The 21,043-nt window shown below is 38.7% G+C and overlaps 3 protein-coding genes across 8 annotated transcripts in view; 2 read left to right on the top strand and 1 right to left on the bottom strand.

Annotated features, from left to right (window-relative positions):
• The first annotated feature begins 2,074 nt into the window (after nucleotides 1-2,074).
• On the top strand, nucleotides 2,075-11,289 carry CLXN (calaxin). 4 transcript variants are annotated; one of them, XM_087916953.1, is made up of 6 exons: nucleotides 2,079-2,257; nucleotides 2,557-2,712; nucleotides 5,052-5,156; nucleotides 5,416-5,567; nucleotides 5,934-6,038; nucleotides 8,639-11,289. In XM_087916953.1, the coding sequence occupies exons 1-6, from the start codon at nucleotides 2,200-2,202 to the stop codon at nucleotides 8,681-8,683; spliced, it is 621 nt and encodes a 206-aa protein (XP_087773079.1). In that variant the 5' UTR covers nucleotides 2,079-2,199; the 3' UTR covers nucleotides 8,684-11,289. The 4 variants fall into 4 exon arrangements, with proteins under 4 accessions (XP_087773081.1, XP_087773079.1, XP_087773080.1 ...); XM_087916954.1 differs by having other exon boundaries at nucleotides 6,892-11,289; XM_087916952.1 differs by having other exon boundaries at nucleotides 2,082-2,257; nucleotides 9,543-11,289.
• Nucleotides 8,944-16,443, bottom strand: RBM48 (RNA binding motif protein 48). 3 transcript variants are annotated; one of them, XM_026723446.2, is made up of 6 exons: nucleotides 15,992-16,443; nucleotides 11,610-11,800; nucleotides 11,282-11,427; nucleotides 10,101-10,651; nucleotides 9,808-9,944; nucleotides 8,944-9,595 (listed from the first exon to the last, which is right to left on the bottom strand). In XM_026723446.2, the coding sequence occupies exons 1-5, from the start codon at nucleotides 16,298-16,300 to the stop codon at nucleotides 9,852-9,854; spliced, it is 1,290 nt and encodes a 429-aa protein (XP_026579231.2). In that variant the 5' UTR covers nucleotides 16,301-16,443; the 3' UTR covers nucleotides 8,944-9,595; nucleotides 9,808-9,851. The 3 variants fall into 3 exon arrangements, with proteins under 3 accessions (XP_026579231.2, XP_026579232.2, XP_026579230.2); XM_026723447.2 differs by having other exon boundaries at nucleotides 9,840-9,944; XM_026723445.2 differs by having other exon boundaries at nucleotides 8,944-9,944.
• The window catches only part of PEX1 (peroxisomal biogenesis factor 1), a 33,355-nt gene continuing 28,742 nt past the window's right edge, over nucleotides 16,431-21,043 (top strand). Inside the window, 2 exon segments of the mRNA XM_087916956.1 lie at nucleotides 16,431-16,597; nucleotides 18,351-18,570. Coding sequence (XP_087773082.1) covers nucleotides 16,484-16,597; nucleotides 18,351-18,570 — 334 coding nt within the window. The 5' untranslated portion in view covers nucleotides 16,431-16,483.

The following is a 21,043-nucleotide window of genomic DNA, read 5'->3' as shown; positions in this document are numbered from 1 at the left end:
GGGAACATGATTGCCTGGAGTAGGAATGTAGGACGTAGCATAACCTTAACAGAATGAGGTAGAAACAATAAGATTACAAAAACTCTGCATATAAAGAAAATGCCTATACAATATTTTATAGATGGCACCTTCGTCCTTCGAGGTTAGCGAAGATGCACCCCAATATGAGCCCAAATTGTTGGAAATGCAAAAAAAAAAAAAAGGAACTTTTTTTCATATGTGGTGGTCCTGTATAGACGCGCAAAAATATTGGCAGAAAATTAAAATTTGGCTAGAAGAAATGACAAAAGAGCAGATCGAATACAAACCAGAGTCTTTTTGTTAGAGATCTTTGACAAGCAAATATCAAAAAAAGCGAAATACATAATAATACACATTTTGACAGCGGCCAGACTAGCTTTCGCCCAATGTTGGAAGCAGCCTCAGGTTCTATTTTTTTCTTTTTATTTTCTTCTCCTTTTCTTTTCTTTGCTTTCATTTGTGTATGTGTATGTGTTGTTGGCTGGTTTTAATTGTAAAATTAATAAAGTTTATTTTTTAAAAAAAGAGTATAAAAATGAGCATGAACCTGAATTTGTGTCTGTACGAAGAAATGTAACCCGGGATTATGCTACTTTCAAAAAAAATGTTTTATTTGTATATTTTTTCTCTTTGTGAAAACTCAAATAAAATTTACAAAAAAAAAAAAAGATGTTGGGTGAAGGAAAAGAACGAAGGGCTGAGATGCTGAGAGTCCCTTAAATGCCCTCTGTTGGGATTTGAATTTGAGCTTGTATTCTGATTGGTTGTCAGACTCCGATAGGGCCATGCAGAGGCAACTCTGTAGACTGTCCTGAGCGCTAGGCTTGGTTGAGCCTTGCTGGATGATGATGTAATGAAAGGGCTTTGAAGAATTTCTATTACAGCTCTACCTAGAGATCTTTGTTATGTAAAATATTCTGGCCCAGGCCTTAATGGCCCACCCATTAACAAAGGTGGGGGTGAACTTCTGCTTCTGAGGTGACTTTCTGCTTCGGAGTTTCTATTCTTTTTAGAAGAATTATTCTGCCTTTTTAATATTTCCTAGGATATTTCATTTTTTCTAGGAGAAGGATGGGTGCTAACTTCCTACAATACCCACAAAAAATAGTGGAGATAAATTGATCTTGATTCTTTTTGCATGGATTGACTTCCATTTAACAGAGACAATAAAAGATTTTCTGGTTTTTGTTTGAAGACTTTTCACTTCTCATCCAAAAAGCTTCTTCCCCACTGACTGGATGGTGGGGAATGGAAAGATTTATACTCCTAGCAGACAGGTGGACCTTTAACCATTTTTTAAAATCTTCAATTTATGTTTGCTTGCAATTTGATTCGGAAAATGTCTTTGCTTCAAAACTCTGTAAACGATCCAGCCAGGGGGGATTGGAGCTCCCTATTTTCTGCCTCTCCCATCAGGTGGTTGTAGGAATTGGTTATGGCTACTCTAAAGAAAAGAAGAATTGGGGCAAAATGGTAGCAGTATTCCAGTATTTGAGGGGCTGCCACAAAGAAGAGAGGATCAACTTATTTACCAGAGCACCTATAGGCAGGACAAGGAACAATGGATGGAAACTAATCAAGGACAGAAGCAACCTGGAACTAAGAAGAAACGAACAGAATTCTTTATTGGCCAAGTGTGATTGGTCACACGAGGAATTTGTCTTGGTGTAAATACTCTCAGTATACATAAAAGAAAAGATACATTCATTAAGAATCAAGAATCATATCGTACAACACTTAATGATAGTCATAGGGTACAATCAACAATCAAATCATACTAGGAAACTTCCTAACAGTGAGGACAATTCACCAGTGGAACAGCTTGCCTTCCTCACTTAAGGTTTTTAAGAAGAAGACTGGACAGCCACTTGTCTGAAATGGTATGGGAACTCCTGTTTGAGCAGGGGGCTGGACTAGAAGACCCCAAGGTCCCTTCCAGTTCTATTCTATTCCATTCCTCCTTATGGAAAACCAGAGGAACGAGCCAGTTCAGGGTACCAAAGCCGGGTTTTGCCTTCTCACCAACATAAATAATAAAACGCGCCTGAACTTTCCGGTCCGGCCTAAAGCTGCCTTTCAGCTCGTTACATCCGGGCCCGGCGGCAACATTCCCTGTTGTTGCCATGGAAACAGCTTGGCTTGTGACGATCCGGCGCAGCGGCAGCCACAAAGCTCAAAATGAACAGAAAGAAGCTGCAGAAGCTTGCCGAATCCCTGTGCAAATCCGCTAAAAATTGTGAGTGAAAGTGGGTCTACTTTTTCCCTTGTGCTTCTTTAAACCCAGCTGCTCCTGAGTCCATTAACCCGATCGGGAAATTCGTGACAATTGTTTTTATATTGTTATTATCTCGAGTGGAATCGAGCTTCCCACCCGGAGATGCTGAAACTACAACTCCCAGAATTCCTTGTCAGCGGAGTCACCGAGAACGGCAACATTAGAGTATCGGGGAGAGATACCTATTCAAATTTACATTCGATGGTGAAAACAAATACACGTCTTCATTGTTGATTTTGTTTCACTGTTTCCTTTTGTAGTTAATAAATTTGAAGTGGAATGTCTCATAAAACTTTTCAACAACCTGGATGTGGAACCCAGCGACCGTCATGCTGTTGTTGGTTTAGATCGCAACTCATTTCGCAATATTCTACATGTGACATTTGGAATGACAGATGACATGATTATGGACAGAGGTGAGATTAAATCAATGCCAATAAATTATTGTACTTTAAAACATTTTTGAGAAGCTGCTTCAGATTGCAGTTTGAAAACATTTCTATGTTTATTTTTTGTTATTTATTTGTCAATAACTTACAAGATAATAAACATTAGTATAAGTACAGGAAATGGGTAGGAATAATTGGGGACCATAGGACAGGGACAGTAGGCATGATTGTGTGCTTATGCACTCTCCTCACAGACCTCTTAGGAAGGGGGTGAGGTCAATAGTGGTTAGTTTGAGAGAAAAGGAGTGTGGATTTGGGGATATGATAACAATCAGGTAGTGTGTTCCAGGCATTGACCACTGAAGTTGTACTTTCTGCAGTCAAGTTTGGAGTGGCGTACATTAAGTTTATATCTATTGTGTGCTCTTGTATTGTTGGGTAATACATTCATGAAGTCTGAAAATCACATGGAAGGTCAAATTCATATCAGTTGTACTTAACATGATTCATTCATAATTAATAAGCCTTGAGTAGGATTTATTCTCCTGCACACTGAGGTCTGCTGATAATATTATTTGATCATTGTATTTGGGTGACTGTATCATTTGGCCTTTTCAATGTCCCCACATAATAGCAATATGTAATAGCAATAGCTCTGGTAAAGTAGCTGTAGTACAATTTATATTGACAGAGAGCTAGAGTTGCAAATTGTAATTTTAATAAAGATCTGGAAATCTTCAAATATATTGTACTATTGTCATTATAGTTGTGCTTTCAAAGTTGTAGCAACGTTTCGGTAGAATCTCATCTGCTGAAACGTTGCTACAACTTTAAAAGCACAACTACTATAACGTGGGAAAATACCCGAGCAAAGATGAATACCATCCATGTGTATCTGTGTGTGTGTGTGTGTGTGTGTGTGTGTATGTAGGTCTAGGTGTGTTCAGGTCTTTTCCCGTGTAAGATTATGAGTATCTTGGCGATGTTTCGGTGAGGTCCCACTTGCCATCCTCAGGCTGGTGCTTTCGGCTTCGTGCCAGTGTAAGCAGTGTGTGATCGGAGCTGCCGTCTCTCTCTATATAAATACTGGTGGTGGGGGCTGGTGTGCTGAGCTGGTTGGCTGTGCTGCTGCCTCTTGATTGGTTTCATGGAGTTGATGTTGGTATAATGGGTTGTATGATGGCCTTGTGAGTTTTGTTGTGGAGATATCCTGGATCTTGTGCTGTAATCTCCTGGGTCGTTTGTTTTGTAGTGATCTTTTTTCCATTAGCCTCTCGTGGTTTTAACGGCTTGGGTAATGGGTTGTGTGATGGGCTTGCGAGTTCTTTTGTTGTGGTATCCTGGGTCCTGCATTGTAATCTCCTGGATTGTTTGTGTTTTGATCTCTTTTCCATTAGCCCCCTGTGTAGTAACGGCTTGAGTAATGGGTTGTGTGATGACCTTGTGAGACTTATTGCTGTGCTGTGATATCCTGGGTCATTTGCTGTGTTGCAACTTCTTGAGTTCTTGTGGTGTAATTTCCTGAGTTTTCTGATGTGATATCCTGAGCGGATGGCTGTGATGTAGCATTCTGGGTTTTAGTCTGGCTTCGAGTTTGGGATCTGGGTCTGTGTTCTTGGCATGTGTCAGTTTGTTTGGTTTTGGGGTTCGGGGGTGCGACAGCTGGCGAAGCAGCCATGGTCTGTTTTCTGGAGGGTGGTTGTCCTTCGTTTATAGGATGGGCTTGGGCCTGGGCCTGATGAGGGGGGTTGGCAGTGGTGTCCCGTGTTGTTTTGTGTCTGGTGTTGGTTTTCGTGGCTGGGACTCGTTTGTTGGTGAGTGCTAACTTCCAGATGTCTGGTAGGCGGGACGTATCGTCCCATCTATTCATGTTATGGGGGTGTTTCTCTATCTCGATGGCTTCCCTGATTATTCTCTTGCTGGAGTGTTCAGTGTTGGATATTAATTTGGTTCCTTTGAAATTAATTTCATGTCCTGTGGCTTTAAGGTGCTAGAAGGGGAAGTATTTTTTTCTCTTCTGACTGCGTTTTTGTGTTCTGCGATGCATGCATTTATTCTCCTGTTGGTTTGTCCAATGTATGTGGCTGGGCAATTGTTGCATGGTATTTCATGAACTCCTTGGTTTTCTAGCTGGATCTTGTCTTTGGGGTTTCTTAGGATGTTGGCTATTTTTTGGTCAGTGCCGAAGGCTGTCCTGATATTGTGTTTGTGGAGAATTTTGCTAATTTTGTCTGTGGTGCCTCTGATGTAGGGGAGTGCGATACCGTTGTCTTGTTCTGTGTCTTGGTTTTTTGGGGGTATTTCTTTTTGGATTAGATTGCCAACACTAAAATAAAACTTTAGAATAATCTTTATTTTTCGTTCAGTGTTCCGTGCTTTTGACAAAGACAATGATTCCTGTGTCAGTGTAACAGAATGGGTAGAAGGCTTATCAATATTTCTTCGAGGGACTTTGGAAGAAAAGATGAAATGTAAGATTTTTTCTAGTAAAAATTGATTTTCATGTTATTCTGAATTTTAGGGCAAATTCATTATGAAATTCATTGTAAAAATACATTATATTGTAGTTTATATAATCTATACCATACATATTATGCAGTATATTTATCTAATTTATTGCAAAATAGGCTTCTTTCTTTAATTACAATTTAGTTTTAGTGTTATTTTTTATTAGCTGGCAGAAATTTTGTTTTACATGCATGCAGTTAATGTAGTTTATACCTTTTAAAGATTGCTTTGAGGTTTATGACCTGAATGGTGATGGATATATTTCACGAGAGGAAATGTTTCATATGCTGAAGAACAGTCTGCTAAAACAGCCATCTGAGGAAGATCCCGATGAAGGAATTAAAGATTTAGTTGAAATAACACTGAAGAAAATGGCAAGTATAATAAATTTAAAACTTATCAGGTTTAGATCATACTAATAGTCTATCCAATTAATTCAGTTGAGTTTCATTCATACCCTTAGTGGATGAAAAAAAAGCAGAAATGAAATCAGTCAGAGTAAATAAATAGATAATCTTAGCAATCTATTGGGTTAATCAGCAATGCCAAATTAGTGACTGGACCGATAGCAGAATATTTTTTTAAATAAATAAATTTGTACAGTAGCAATTATATGAAATTTGACTGGCATGCCAATAAAAAAAATACTATACATTTAATTCCAATTGTATTTTAGTTCCAAATGATTATATATAACACTATAGTGTAAATATGATTATATGGATTAAAATATCTTATAGGACTATGATCATGATGGCAAAGTCTCTTTTGTGGATTTTGAAAGGGCAGTAAGAGATGAAAATCTCCTTTTAGAAGCATTTGGACCATGTTTACCTGATGTGAAGGTATTTATGAAGTCTATATCAAAGTATATTAGTAATGAATTAGTAATTTTATTAGTAATTGTATTTCTATTCTAGATTTGAACTAAATATTCTAAGTACAAAACTAAAATTACTAAACTGCTTTTTTTTGCATGTTCACTAAATGAGGCTAACCAAAATCATTATATATGTATACAATGGGAGACTTTTAATGTTGATGATAAAACAAGCCAATTGTATTTCAGCATGCTTTAACTGAAGTCTTCCCCCTGATCTAAAATAACTTTAGCCCAGGACTAAGGAGCTAAGCTTAGCTATGCTCTATCTTTAGATTATATTTCTCAAATCTGAATATAGATCACCAGTATCCAACTTCTGGCTATTTTAACCAAAGGTTTTGGATTTGTTTTTCTAATTTTTTGGAACAGACTATTTTCTATTTTTTTCTGAACAATTCTATCTTTTAAAAGTGGCTCCATCAGTTTATTGAGCTACAGGTAGATTCAAATATGAAAGTCTACATTGAAAAGTGAAATGCTTTTTATCTGAAAGGAAGATTTAATTTTTCCCAGATAATCTGTTTATTTGCTATTAAAATTCTTGTTCCCATAACCTTTAATTGGACTGAAGCAGTATATCACAGGGCAACAATTTTTGAACTGAGGTACCTTGAATGCATCCAAAATACATATGATTCCTGTGGAATCGAAATTTGACAAATCTTTCAAAATTTTATGACACAAAAATTATCATAAAGCAGATTATGACATAGTACAAAATGTCATAAAACATTTCTGGTAATATTTGTCTGTGTTATATAGTTCAACACATGCTATTTTCAAGGCAAACATCTGAATGCATCCAACTTTTCCAGTGAAAGCAATGCATTAGAATTTCTGTCATTGTTGAAGGCTTTGAGGAATTTCTTACCATGGGAAAAATCTCTTTAAAAGATGACTCAAAGGATCACAGGTTATCTAGTTTACGCTGTGTGCACAATTATTAGGTGAGTATTTTGACCATATCATCCTTTGTATGCATATTTTCCACCTCCAAGCTGTATAAACTTAAAATGCTTAACGCATATAAGCAAATCAGGTGATGTGTATTTGTGTAATATGTGAAGGTTTTGTCTAAGATCAACACCTTATATCAAAGTGTGCATAATTATTAGGCAACTTCTTTTCCCCAGGCAAAATGTGCTAAAAAGAGATTTAACTGATTCTGAAAAGTCAAAAATTGTAGTCTTTCAAATGGATGCAGCATTCTTGAAATTGCTAAGATATTGGGGCGTGATTACAGAATGTTTTGTTGCAAATAGTAAACAGAGTCACAAGAAACGCGTTGAGAAAAAAAGACGCACCTTAACTGATTTGAGAAGAATCAAACATGAAGCTACCAAGGACCCATTATCCTCCAGTACTGTCATATTCCAGAACTGCAACCTACTTGGGAGTGCCCAGAAGTACAAGATGTTCAGTGCTCAGACATGGCCAAGGTAAGGAAGGGTGAAATCCGACCACCACTGAACAAGACACATAAGTTGAAATGGCCAGACTGGGCCAAGAAATGCCTGAAGACAGATTTTTTTTCAAAGGTTTTATATGGACTGATGAAAATGACTATTGACGGATGGATGGGTCCGTGGCTAGATAAGTTAACGGGCAAAGAGCTCCACTTTGACTCAGATGCCAGCAAGGTGGGGGTGGGGTACTGGGATGGGATGGTATTATAAAAGATGGGCTAGTTGGATTTTTTTGGGTTCAAGGTGGACTCAAAATCAACTCCCAAACCTACTGCCAGTTTTTAGAAAACCATTTCTTCAAGGAGAGGCACAGGAAAAAGTCTGCATCTTTCAAGACGTCCATTATTTTTATGCAGGACAATGTTCCATTTGTGCATCAAAGTATTCAACTGTGTGTCTAGCCTGTAAAGGCCTTAAAGATGAGAGAATATTTACATGCACCACCACCCCTTCCTCACCTGACCTAAATCCTGTTGAGAACTTGTAGGCCTTTTTAAACGGGAGATTTATGGTGAAGAAAAACGAGTAGTTGCTGCTGTACAAAAAGATGATCGTCAACAGATCAAGAAACTGACAGACTCCATGAATGAAAGGCTTATGACTGTTATTGAAAAGAAGGGTGGCTACATTGTCACGGATTTGTTTTTTGAACTGTCAGTTATTCTTCAACAGATGAAAATAAATGAGATGGGAAATTGTTCATTTTTTATTTAGTTGCATAATTCTGTATACTAATAGTTGCCCAATAATTGTGCACACATATTCTTCCAAGAAAGCCATAACTTCATGTTTGAGCTTTATTAACATTTTGTATTGATCGAGAGTACTGTAGTTGTTCAATGATAAAATTAATCCTCCAAAATACAGCTTGCCTAATAATTGTGCACAGAGTGTACTGTTAAGGAAAAATGTCATCTTACAGATTCACCATGAGTAGGTTTTAAGGCAGACATGTTTCTGGTGGCCAGGGATAGGGGATTAATTCTTATAGAATACCTATGTTTTGTATAAAATATGAAAGACTCCCAAGTATTCTCAGTACTCTTGTAGAAACATAAATCTGTTGTAAAGATGACCATTTTAATCATTCATTTAGATTTTTGACTCTTCTGGAAAAATACATCATCAAATAGTAATGTGATGACTTATGGTGTAGGAACTCTTACAATAAATTTCTTGTAATGAATTTTTTAATTAATGCAATTAAAAAACATTTTATTGCAGATATGTTAATGTCTAATTGTTATATAAACTTCCTAACTACATGCATTTCTGTAAAATGTTCTGTAAAGTGTTTCAAAATAAATGTCTTTTATGTTTATGAACTATTTGATAATGGAACAGAGTATTATATGAAACGAAAATGTTGACGTACAATAAAGACCCAGAGAATGATGCAGCTAGCTTCACATAGTTAGGGAAGGCTTTTATTTTTTATTTCTCAAAAAGCAGAAATTTGGCAAATAATTTTAATAAATTGTGACATAATATGATTATTACATTTCTTTATATAAAATACAAGGGGGCAAATATGCCTAATATTCCTGGCTTGTATTTTCCCCACAGGTTTAACCCTGTGAGGGGGGTTGGGCTGAAAGTGACTGGCCCAGAGAAATAGAGTCAGCCTATTGCCCCCAACAATCTGGGTCCTCATTTTACCCACCTCAGAAGGATGGAAGGCTGAGTCAACCTTGAGCCTGATGGTATTCGATCTGCGAAATTGTAGGCAGCCGGCTGCAGCAGAAGTAGCCTGCAGTACTGCATTCTAACCACTGCGCCACAGAGGCTCATCATTCACACCTAAGGCAAACTTAAAACTCACGAGTCTCTTGGTTTCTAGGCTAATATTTTAATTATGACACCAAACAGGCTCTTAAAATTTGCTACTTAAAAGTGGGGTATTGAACCTAATTTTAGTATTTAGTTAAGCATTTCCATTGTTCTTTGGACATAAGTTTGTTATAGCTTTTTTTAAAAAATGTTTATTATTTCCTTTACAGTGCAGGATGTCCTTTGAGTCACAGGCTTTCCAAGATGCTCCCGAGTTGTAGATCTGCAAGTAAAATACAATGAATGAAATGTAATATAGCTGGGTAGACCCAATGCTATCACAGGATAGCATTAGAAGCACAAGAAATAAGGTGATAACATTCACAGACATCAATACATTTCAACATAATGGATAATAACTTTAAATTTTACAAGAACTGCTTCATGTTAGCAAATGAAGCAATATTTCTTTGTCTAGAAACAGTCAGAGCCTACCTGTTTGTGAATCAAATATAAACATAACATACAATCAGAAATACTTATATACGCCGCCTCTGCTTTATTACTGGTTTTATTTGATTTTCCACAAATAATTCTTCAGATGACTTTGAAGTTTGAACTGGATCAGCAATCTAGTTTGAAAAAAGGAATCAAAAGTTAGTATATGATATGCATTTATAATGGAATAAAAGGGATTAAGTTATTGCAAAATAATTAATATGTACAAATTCTAAATGATGTCAGAACTACATATTTTCAGAACATTGAATGAAAAATTATTGGCCCACCTTCTTTAGTCTATTACGAATTAAGATTGCCGAGGTATTCAGTGAATCATCATCCATATCTATTTTAGGTATTTCTGGTAGCCTTGGGCCAAAAATGATTTCTTCACCATTAGGCTCTCTTCCCAAAAGGGCAAGTTTGTTGTCTTCATCTCTTCTCCTCTTTCGTTCCTGAAGTTGTGTAGTTCGGGGCATGAATCTTCCAAGACCTTCATAAGATGGATCTTTTCTTTCTAGGTTCCAGCAAGCCAATGTGTCATGTTCTCTTGGCTGTGGCTTCTTACCCACCTGCATGCTTTGGCTAAAGCATGCAGATACTGTAGCATGATCATGAGAATAGTGAGGGGCTACTAACAGATTCTGGCAATGCTGTTCTGTGGGAGATCTAATGTGCTTCAGTAATAATGTGCAACAGGAAGATTGACAGGGGTCCTGTATATATGTTGCTGGATTCCATTTGCTAATGGCTGTTTCAGATGTCCATGATCCACGATCCAACGGCATGATCTTTGAAGAACGTATACCACAATCCTGTTTTGTCTCCAATGATTGCTCTCAAAACACAAAACATAATGTGTTATGTTGGTGCATAGTAAAAAAGGCATTTTTGAAGTAAATTTTAATTTTGTTAACAATTTGCCATGGTAGAGAACAGGCTTTATTTGATGAGCAGTGAAAAAATTGGTTTAATGTATTAGCTGACAGTTCCTTCCAAAGCATTGTTCTGCTATGCTTTGGATGTGATGATTCTATATTTATTTTCAAAGTAAAGGAATATTCTAATAAATTACATAAATATTCACCATTCTGGGGGGTGGTTGTTTTGGAGGTGTGCAAAAAGGTACAATGGAATAATAAGCAAAATAAATTAAATACATAAACTAAGAAAAAAATGAAAATTAATTACATCTAATTCAAAGTAAACTCTGCAGACACAGGTTTTTTTGTTTGCTCCCATCCTTTTTTCCATGCCAAGCTATTTAGATTTGAAATAATGCAAGAGAGGTTCTTAATGAGAATATAAAAAGAAAGAATATAACTTTTCAAACAGTAAGTGTAAAGTCCTCAATGGATTGAATTTGAATTCTGATAAAATCTTTGGCAAATTAATATAGGTTTTTGGGGGGGAATTACAAAAGTTGTTTGCTCTTGCCTTTTACTGATTTAAAATAAAAGCCACAAACCTTTGAAATTGGTTGCTTTTGCTATATATTTTCGTCTGTCTCTTAATTTGTCTCTGGTCTCTTGGACACTCTCAAATTCTGGAGCATAGCATATATGTAGCAAACTGCCAAAGAAATTCCGCTCATCCAGTTTTCTTTTGGCTGCCCTAAAAGAGAGAATGCGATACACAATACTAAAACAATTAAATCATGTTGAAGTTAAACCCAGTAAGTTAAGTTTTCACAATATAAAAATAACTGTTGTGGTTTACATAAAACTGATATATGAAAGATGTTTCAATATCAAACAAGTAGGGATTCTAGGAAGAACAAAAGCAATGGTTATTACCTTGAACTTGGTATTTTTAAAAACTTGATCAAGTACACTTCAGTAAATTCTTCTGCTGGATAACCATCTAGTGGATTATATTCTTCGATGGTACCATACAATGCAAAAAGTTCAATTAGCTCCTTCATAACTCCCAATGCAGGAACACCTTGGATTAACAAATATCGAGACTCTAAGTTGACAGTGTAAACCTGAAAAACAAAATCACTTTAATAATACTTTAATATATGTAAGTGAGCTGTTCTATTTTAAAATTAATTGTTTACAGTAATACAGAATAACAATCTTAAAAGAATGTGTCAGAAGTTAGATATTTTAGCATTAGTGATCAAGTTCGTCTGTGGGAGTCCTCTACCTGTGAATACAAATTGGACCGGAATTTCCATTGCTAAGTAAGGCAGTTTTTAAGTGAATTGCCACAGTTCATTTTATGTGCCACAGTTATTAACGATGAAGTTGTTAAATGAATCATAGCCATTAATACAAACCTGGCCTCCCCCATTGACTTTCTTGTCAGAAGCTGACTGGGAAGGTCACAAATGGCAATCACGTGACCCTGGAACAATGCAGTCAATAAATACATGCCAGTTACCAAGCAATCAAATTTTGATTATGGGTCTGTGGAGATGCTATGATGGTTATAATGAGGATCAGTCATAAGCAACATTTTTCAGAGGTGTTATAACTTGGAATGGTTGCTATGCAAATTGTGATGAGCGGGGGCACGGCACAAAGGCAACACAGTCACATAAATAAGAAAAGTCCTTTTAATACCTCCAACTTTGCCCCCAATGTCCAGTTACCTTCAGTGGGAGAAAAAAACTCTCCCAAGAACGGTCTTTAAGTGGAGGAAATTCAGTCCAAAAACAAAGTACATATAAACTGTAAATAAAAATCCACACAAACCGCACTGCAGCAATTAACTGGACAGGGCAAGATAAGGAATTGCCGACTTCAAAGGCCAACAAAACCCACACAGTTGGGAAGACGCCAGGAACCCAGATAAGCCTCAACAATAAAAGATAACTCAAATTTGCTTCCCACAAGTTGCTGCGAGCTTTCCTGCAGCTAATGAAGGGAATCAGGGTCTTTTTCTCTGACGGGCATGGCACAAATGGTTGTTAATTAAGGACTACATGTTGTTTGGTTATGGCTTAGTTTGATGAATAAATCTAGACAATCGTATTTTTGATACATTATATTTTATTAATACTGTGAGACCAAATAAACGTAACAATACAAGTTACAAAGTAAAAACAAACCAAACAAATGAAGGGAAAAAAGAAACTAATATCAGGTAAAATGAAAATTTTAAAAGTTAGTGGGAAAAAAAATTATCAGTAGGGGGTAACAGAATATAGCTACGCTCAGAAATTAAAGATAGCTAAGTCTTACATACAATATAGGAAGAAAGATATCAGTATTAACTGTATTATAGCAAGGATTCTAAATGGTTACTCATAGCATTTGGGCAAAATACAATTAGCTACTACCTTGAATACTTCAAAAACTATATTCAAGAGGAACATCAGACCAGCAACAACCATGGCTTATAGCTAGTCATGGCCCTGAAAATTACTGTTCAAAATTTTCCTTGGACATTAACATATAGTAGAAATTTCACAAGATAAGAGGCATTGTGAAGATTAAAGTGGTAAAACCGGAAATACATTTGATCATTCAAAAGACTACTACTTCTATTTGGGTCAGTAAACTGGCATAGTGCTCAACAATTAAAGAAGGATCTAACCCCTGTAGAGATCCCAACAATTATACATGATGGTTTAAGGAGAAAACTGACAAATGTCTTATCAGGAAACCTCAGTTGTAACACTAAACACAACTTCCGTTTTCAGAGGATACTTAGATTCAATAAGCATTTGACAAAATGAACCACAACTACTAATTAGTAAGACAGAAAAATGTGGAATAGACAGCATCACCACCAGAGGATTTACAACTAGCTGATCCACTCAACAGTGTAGTCCTTAAGAATCTGTCTTTACATGGACGGAAATATGCAGTGAGGTACCTCAAGATTCTGTCTTGGGCTCAGTACTCTTCAGTGATTTGATAAATTTGATAAACAAGGTGAAGTCATCAAATTTTCAGATGATACCAAGCTGGCGGGAATAGCCAACACTTTAGAAGAGGGGTTCCCAACCCCTAGTCGATGGACCAGTACTGTCCATGGCCTGTGAGGTCACACAGCTGGAGGTTAACGGTGGGCAAGTGAAACTGTATGCTAAGGATCTAGGTTGCATGGTCCTCCTACCCCTCCATTCTGTAAAAAAATACCTTCCATGAAACCAAACCTTTTTGCTGGCAAAAAGGTAGGTCATGCCTGCAAGAGGGGTCTAAAAGTCCTAGTGGACAACCACTTAAATATGAGCTAGTAGTATGCTGCAGCTGCCAAAAAAGGCAGTGCAATCCTGAGTTGCATTAACAGAGGGATAGAAGCAAGATCAAGTGAAGTGTTACTACAACTATAATGCCTTGATAAGACCACACTTGAAATACTGCACCCAACTGTAGTTGCCACGAAATAAAAAAGATTACATACTAGAAAGTGCAGATGAAATACACATGAAGAACAGTTGCAGGAACTGGCTATGCCAGTTTAATGAAGATAAATTACATGATGGCTGAGGTGACATGATAAAAGCCATCCAAGAGATTATCACAAAGAAAAGGGGATCAACCTATCTTCTGAAGTACCTGAGGGCTGGACAAAAAAATAACAGATGGAAAGCTATCAAGAAGAGATCCAAGCTAAAAAATAAAGAGAAATTTCCTGACAGTGAGAACATTAATCAGTGGATCAGCTTGCCTTCAGAAGTTGTGGGAGCTCCATCATTTTTAAAGAAGAGACTGGACATTTCAGATTGTCTGAAATAGTATAAGGCAGTGATGGCTACCTTTTCAGCACCAAGTACCCAAAGTGCGCACGCGCACCCCCAAAATGCAATGTACTCGCACTCCGCTCTCCCATGCATGCACAGCATAGACCCGAAGACCAGCTGACCGGCGGGAGGCACGTGCACATGCACAGCAGAGCTGAGGCAACGGCTTGCATGCCCAGAGAGAGGGCTGTGTGTGCCACCTCTGGCACGCATGTCATAGGTTCACCATCAGGGATGTAAGGTCTCTTGGCGTTGGACTAGAAGTCCTCCAAGGTCCCAACTGTATTATTTTATTCTACTCTTCTCTATTTCCTGTTTAGGTGCTGTGAGTGTATATGCAAACAAAAAAGGTGGCGGGGGGAAGGAAGGACAGATTTGCTTTTATCCGGCTTGGAGGCTTCTTATGGAGATCTCAACAAAGTATCAAGTCTCACTGGCATACATCAGGGTAGTCAGCACTACTGCTTCGATTGTATACAGGAGGCATGCTAGGCAATTGAACCACTTCCACACAACCTGCCTCTGCAGAGTTCTGAGGATCCGATGGCAGGACAAAGTGCCAGACACAGAAGTCCTCTCCAGAGCAGGCCTGCCGTCAGTTCACACCCTGCTGATGAAAGCCCAGACATGCTGGGCAGGCCATGTTGTAAGGATGCCAGACCACTACATCCCTAAACAGTTTCTCTATGGTGAGCTGTCTCAAGGAAAGTGATCGCATGGGGGCAGGGAGAGAGAGCCAAAGGAAGCCATAGAAAAACCCATTGAAAGCCTCCTTCAAGTCCCTGGATATTGACACCACCTCCTGGGAAACCCTAGCACTAGACCGATCTTCATGGCACATGTTGATCCACCAAGGCTGCCATATATTTGAAGAGAGAAGAACAACCCCATAGCACTGTGTTGGCGAACCTACGACACACACGGCAGACTGCCAGCATGCAAGAGGTCGCCCAAAAGAGATGCATGTGTGGCGCCACCTGACAGCTGATTGTTGGGTAGCTTGTGCACATTGTGTATGGGACTCATGGGAGACGCACACGCAGAGACATGCAGCGTGCATGGGGTCTCACGCATATGCGCAGGGGGCATGGGAGGGGCCAACATGCATTGCCTTCTGGGTGCTGGCACGCAAGTGCGAGCACATGAGCATGCATGTAATTATTGGCATAGGAGCCGAAAAAGGTTAGCCACCACTGCCATAGCACAAGAGAAGCGAGCACTCCACAGAGCCACAGTTGCAAATGCTGCAGCAATGGTGCCCACACGTGCATGCCCGACATGTGGCAGGACCAGCCCGGGTAGACCTTACCAGCCACCTGTGGCCACGCCGTGGACAGCCCACAACCCGTTAGAGGTCAAGGCCCTCTTCGAACACGATGGATGAACATCATCATCATCATCACCACCCAAGCGTCTGTATCCGAGAGCGGATTTGAAAAGAAGAGGAAACGGCTCAAGGGAGAACTGTTTCTCCTTTACCTTCACTGCTCGTGGCCTGCGCCCTTCACGATACTTGGCGCGCGATGCGCAGATCGTCTGCTGTGCGTGGTGCTGGCAGACGCCACCGACTTCCTCCTCGCCAGCATCAACCGCCGCCATCTTAGCCTCCGTACTCTCTTGTCGCCTCTTCCAAACGTCATCGAAGTCTTTTTTTTTTTTCCCGCTCCATATACACACACCCGTTTCCCCCCGTCCCCCGGCCGGCAGTACCGGCGGCCTCTCTAAGGAAAGGCGGAAAGAAGTCGATGAAGAACGCGGCGAGGGAATGAGGCGGAGCCGTGGCACCATTATCCAATCACAAGCGGAGAAAAACGGCTGGGCCTCCAATGACCGTTAAGGCTACATGAAAAGGTAGCAAGGTACGGAGCCAGAAGCCGGGGCAAATCGTTCCGCCAATCTGGTGACGGTCAAAAGTCGCGACTTTCTGTAGTTTTGTCTTTAAGACGATACCTGGCCGGAGGGTCGCCGGTGATGTTGGGGGCAGGAGGATTCGGGATAGCCGCGGCGAGCATCTCCTTGAGCGGTGTCAAGAACTGCTTTCTGCACTTGCCGCCTGGGCTGGTTTCCTACCTCCGACTGCAGCAGGTACAAGGGGTTCAGGAAGGTGGCTACCGACCTCCGATCGCTCTGTGTCCGGTGATTATGAGGTTGAAGTGTCCATTCACAGTCACGGCATACTTTTCCTTAGCAACACCTTTCCATATCCAAGCACGGACTGTTGGCACCTAAGACGAGCCATAGAAAGGGGCTCTTGTCAGCCTCCGGATAATATCAAAAGGTTAACTGATAAGAATAAGAGACGGGACCCTTGGCCGTCTTCTCATCCAACCCCCTTATCCTCTTCATTAGATACCCTAAGTAAAGGCAGTTTATTCGCTCCAGACGAAAAGGAGATTTGCAGCTGTGCCTTGCAGAGGTTTCTTGGCTATTCTACAGAAATGATAACGTTATTGTCTTTTTTTCCGAGGCTATTCAGTGTCACCTGACATAGGATATCTTGGTGCTGTCCCAGCTAGCTAAGCGTTCACCTGATCTTGCTGAGCATTTTGTTTTCGAAATTTGCCCATAGTAGGTGCTGCCGCCCGCTGGGGATTACTGGCATTTGACCCAGAAAGTCACGAAAGGTGTTTCATTGCTGTTTCATTGCTATATTATTTTTCAAGTGTTGCAATATTCAGAATAATCTGAAATGAATTGCATCTTTCTGCAGCTATTAAAGGAACAGGTGTTTTAAATCTGATGTATTATACTTTATCTTTTTTTTCCTGTTAGACCTGTGGGTTCCCCCCTCCCCACTGTCCTGTTAGACCTGTGGGTTGTTTTAGAATTTGGAAAAATACCTTCTAATATCCATGAGATGGTATCTTATGTCAATGTGATAATTATCAGAGGGAGGGGAGGGGAGTTCTGTATTAACTGCAAATACTCTTAAAACATTGGCTCCACCCTAGTTTAGTGCTTGTGGGAAGTGCCAGGTCTCTGGATCTTCCAAAAGGCTGCTCCCTTTCCAGATCACTGTCAATTGGAACTGGTCTTGTAAAGGCTGAAGCTGGCAAAGCCAAAATTAAATAATCTGAAACCATACACTAGCAAAATGTGATGTACTATTTGTGCTTCCAAGATGTAGTACTATATGATGTAGTATTTATGCTTATGTGTGCAAGGCTGAAAAATGAGCAGCATAAATTCTATTAATCCATAAAAGCAGAAAAAATATTTTAAAAAATAATAGTATAAAATATAAAAGTCAAACTCTGCGTATTTTATAAATAGAGGGCATGATTGATTGATTGATTGATTGAGTCAGTTACTGTTAGCCTAACCAAGTGCCATAATGTTGCTGTTGCAAGAAAATCAGAGGAGGAAGGTGTGTTAGAGTTATGTGTTTAAAAACCGGGATAAAATACTAAGAATAATAAGTGGGTTATGATCTTACGGGATTTTAGGATCCAAATTGACAAGCATCTTGTTGATAGATACCTGATTTAATAGTTATCGAAAAGAAAATAGTCTGATTCTTTGATGTTGCTATACTAGATGATGCTAGGATTGAGGAAAAACAATGGAGAAAATTACAAAATGCAAGACTTATAAATCAAATTGGAACACTTCTAGAAAAAGAAATCTTTTGTTATACCAATTTGATTACAGCCTTCAAATTGATACCTAAAGGAATTCCTCAATATCTGGAGTGTTATCAGACAAGAACACCCTAATTTTATATTTTAAAAAAAATCCCACTTTTTCTTGGACCTGGTCTGTATGTATCTGTTTGTCCACTTACATGAAATATCCCCTGTTCATTTAATATAAATTTATTTATTTTTTAAATTCATAGGATCAAGTTGTGAAAGCATCTTGGGGTAATCAACCAGTATTCTTGGGTTGGATGGAAATCAGACGTTATCGTCAAACAGAAGAAAATATTGTTGAAATAAATAGACACTTGGCAGGCAAGCTTGGCATCAAAGATGGACAACAGGTTTGAAATGCAATCTTCTATTTGTATACTTAGAGTAGGATATGAAGTTGATACATATGGAATGTATCAGTTATTAGTTTCAGAATTTGAATTTTAAATTATCAAATTGTCTAATGCTTAATAAAATACCAAGACCTAGCAAACATATTTCAAATGACATAATTAACTTTTGAAATGATTGCTGAATATTCTCCATTAATTTATTTGCTTTGCACCTACAAAACACAAATACATCAAGTGCATTTCTTATGGGATAAGCAGGCATGATGCACAAACAAAGAACTGACACAACAAAGAATATTGCTTGACAGAAACATGCAGAAATAATACAGGTCGAAGACTATAATGAAACCTTCAGAAGTCATGAGAGTCATTAAATGAAGTGCCTATGCAATCGCCCCATTTCTTTTTTTCAGTGCAGCCATTAAATGAATATGCAAGTTGTTTAATGAAGCATAGGGTCCCTAAGCCACCCTGGGGAGCCCCTAGGAGGCCTGGCAGAGGTCCTGCCCTGGACCTCTCCAAACTCCCCCCATCCCCTTAGGCACTCTGTTTGCCACTTCCCACCCCTTAGTATCCCTGCAGGCTTTGTGTCTTCTTAATGCCCCACCATGCCCCACAACCTTGTTACCCCATGTCATTCATTGTGCCTTTCAAAGATCTCTGGAGCTTGGTTTAGGAGGAGGAAGGAGGGTAAGCAGCTCTGCTCCTGGACCGTGTGGCACAATCCTAAAAGCAGCTTGGGATTAATTGTGGGTGCTCTGTAAATGACGGTCATTTTTGGGATCACACCACACAGCTTAGGAATGGAATGGTTTCCCCTGCTGCTTTAACATGAGCTTCAGATGTGATGGACAGGGAACTTTCCAGAGTTTGTATTAGGGAACTTTCCAGAGTTTGTATTAGGGAAGCAGAGCAGGCCTCTTCATTCTGAAAATAAGAATTGGAAGGGACCTTCTAATCCAAGCTGGAAACCCTAAACCATTTCAGACAAATGGTTGTCCAATCTCGTCTCCAATGTTGCAGCACTGACAACTTGTTCCACTGATTAATTGTTCCAATTGTCAGATTCCTTCTTAGTTCTAAGTTGGTTCTCTCTTTGATTAGTTTCCATTAATTGCTTCTTGTCCTGCCTTTGGAGAATAGTTTGACCCCCTCTTCTTTACTCTTTAGATATTGGAACACTGCTATCAGGTCTCCCCTAGTCCTTCTTTTCATTAAACTAGTCATACCCAATGCCTGCAACTGTTCTTCATATGTTTTAGCCTTCAGTCCTCTAATCATCTTTCTTGCTCTTCTCTGCACTCTTTGTGGAGTCTCAACATATTTTTTATATCGTGGTGACCCAAACTGGAAGCAATATCCCAAGTGTGGTTTTACCAAGGCATTATAAAGTGGTATTAACACTTGACATGAGGGACTGGGCAATATCGTTTGATCCTAGAAGTGGACTCTATTTTCTGGACAGCCTCATTGAATTATGGAGGCTCTGTAAATGGCAACTACTTCACACCACACGCCCCAAGTGCAAAGAGGCTTGTTCTGTTCCTCTATTACAAGGGTTTTTTTTATTATCAAAAAATTATTTTTTAAGACAAACATACACACAAAACATAAAAACATAAACCTATCTTCCATTTTATATACATAGAGTGTGTCTGTTGGTTACAAATCTTTTGTGCTATCCTTTCATACTCATTACTCACAGTTTATATAAATTCCCACATTGTCAAACTAACATATGCTTATATATTTATCAGTTATTAATCATTCATGATTGAACTATTTATTCCATCATTTCATACGAGATATTCTAGATTTTATTATGAAATTTATATTGTACTTTCATCCAATAGTTATATACAGTATATCTATATTATATTTTATATCGATCTATTAAACTTCTAGTACAAGATTTCCTAGTCTATTACATTAATATGTCTTTTTATCCAACCATTGATAAAACAAATCCCATATCATGTAAAATTGTTTATCTTCTTCTTCTATAATTTCAAATGTCAATTTACTCATTTCAGCACACTGTAATTTTCTTAATAACTTCCTCCTGCATAGGTATTTTTTCATTTTTCCAATTCTTAGCAAATACAATCCTAGCCACTGTTAAAACATTTACAATCAAATATTTCAATTCTTTATTGTACATTTCTGGTATAATTCTCTAGTACAAGTTTTGAAAAGCTCCCCACTGGGTCAGAGCTCATGTTAAGTAAGCAAAACACGCCTATTCATTTCTGGACCATGTGGCACAATCCTGGAAATGGCCATCATTTTTAGGGTAGCCACAATTCGATGCAGCTGACCGGAAAAAGGTGGCTGCTTCCAGGACCACACTACGCAGACTAGGAGAAGAACAACCTCTCTTCTTTCCTAACCCAAGCCCAACGCTTTTCAGATTTTCAGAGAATAAATGAAGAGGCTGTAAGGCATGGTGGGAAGGGAAGCAGGCCCACAGGGACCCAGGGTGAGGAAATAAACAGGGGGACTCCTGCAATGCCCCTATATTGTGTCATAAGAACGAATGACTTTAG

This window comes from Pseudonaja textilis, chromosome Z, assembly GCF_049901715.1.
Source record: "Pseudonaja textilis isolate UNSWEBS1 chromosome Z, rPseTex1.2, whole genome shotgun sequence".
In the NCBI taxonomy this organism is placed as follows: domain Eukaryota; kingdom Metazoa; phylum Chordata; class Lepidosauria; order Squamata; family Elapidae; genus Pseudonaja; species Pseudonaja textilis.
The sequence above is the reverse complement of the archived record's forward strand: the minus strand, read 5'-3'. Positions and strand labels throughout refer to the sequence as shown.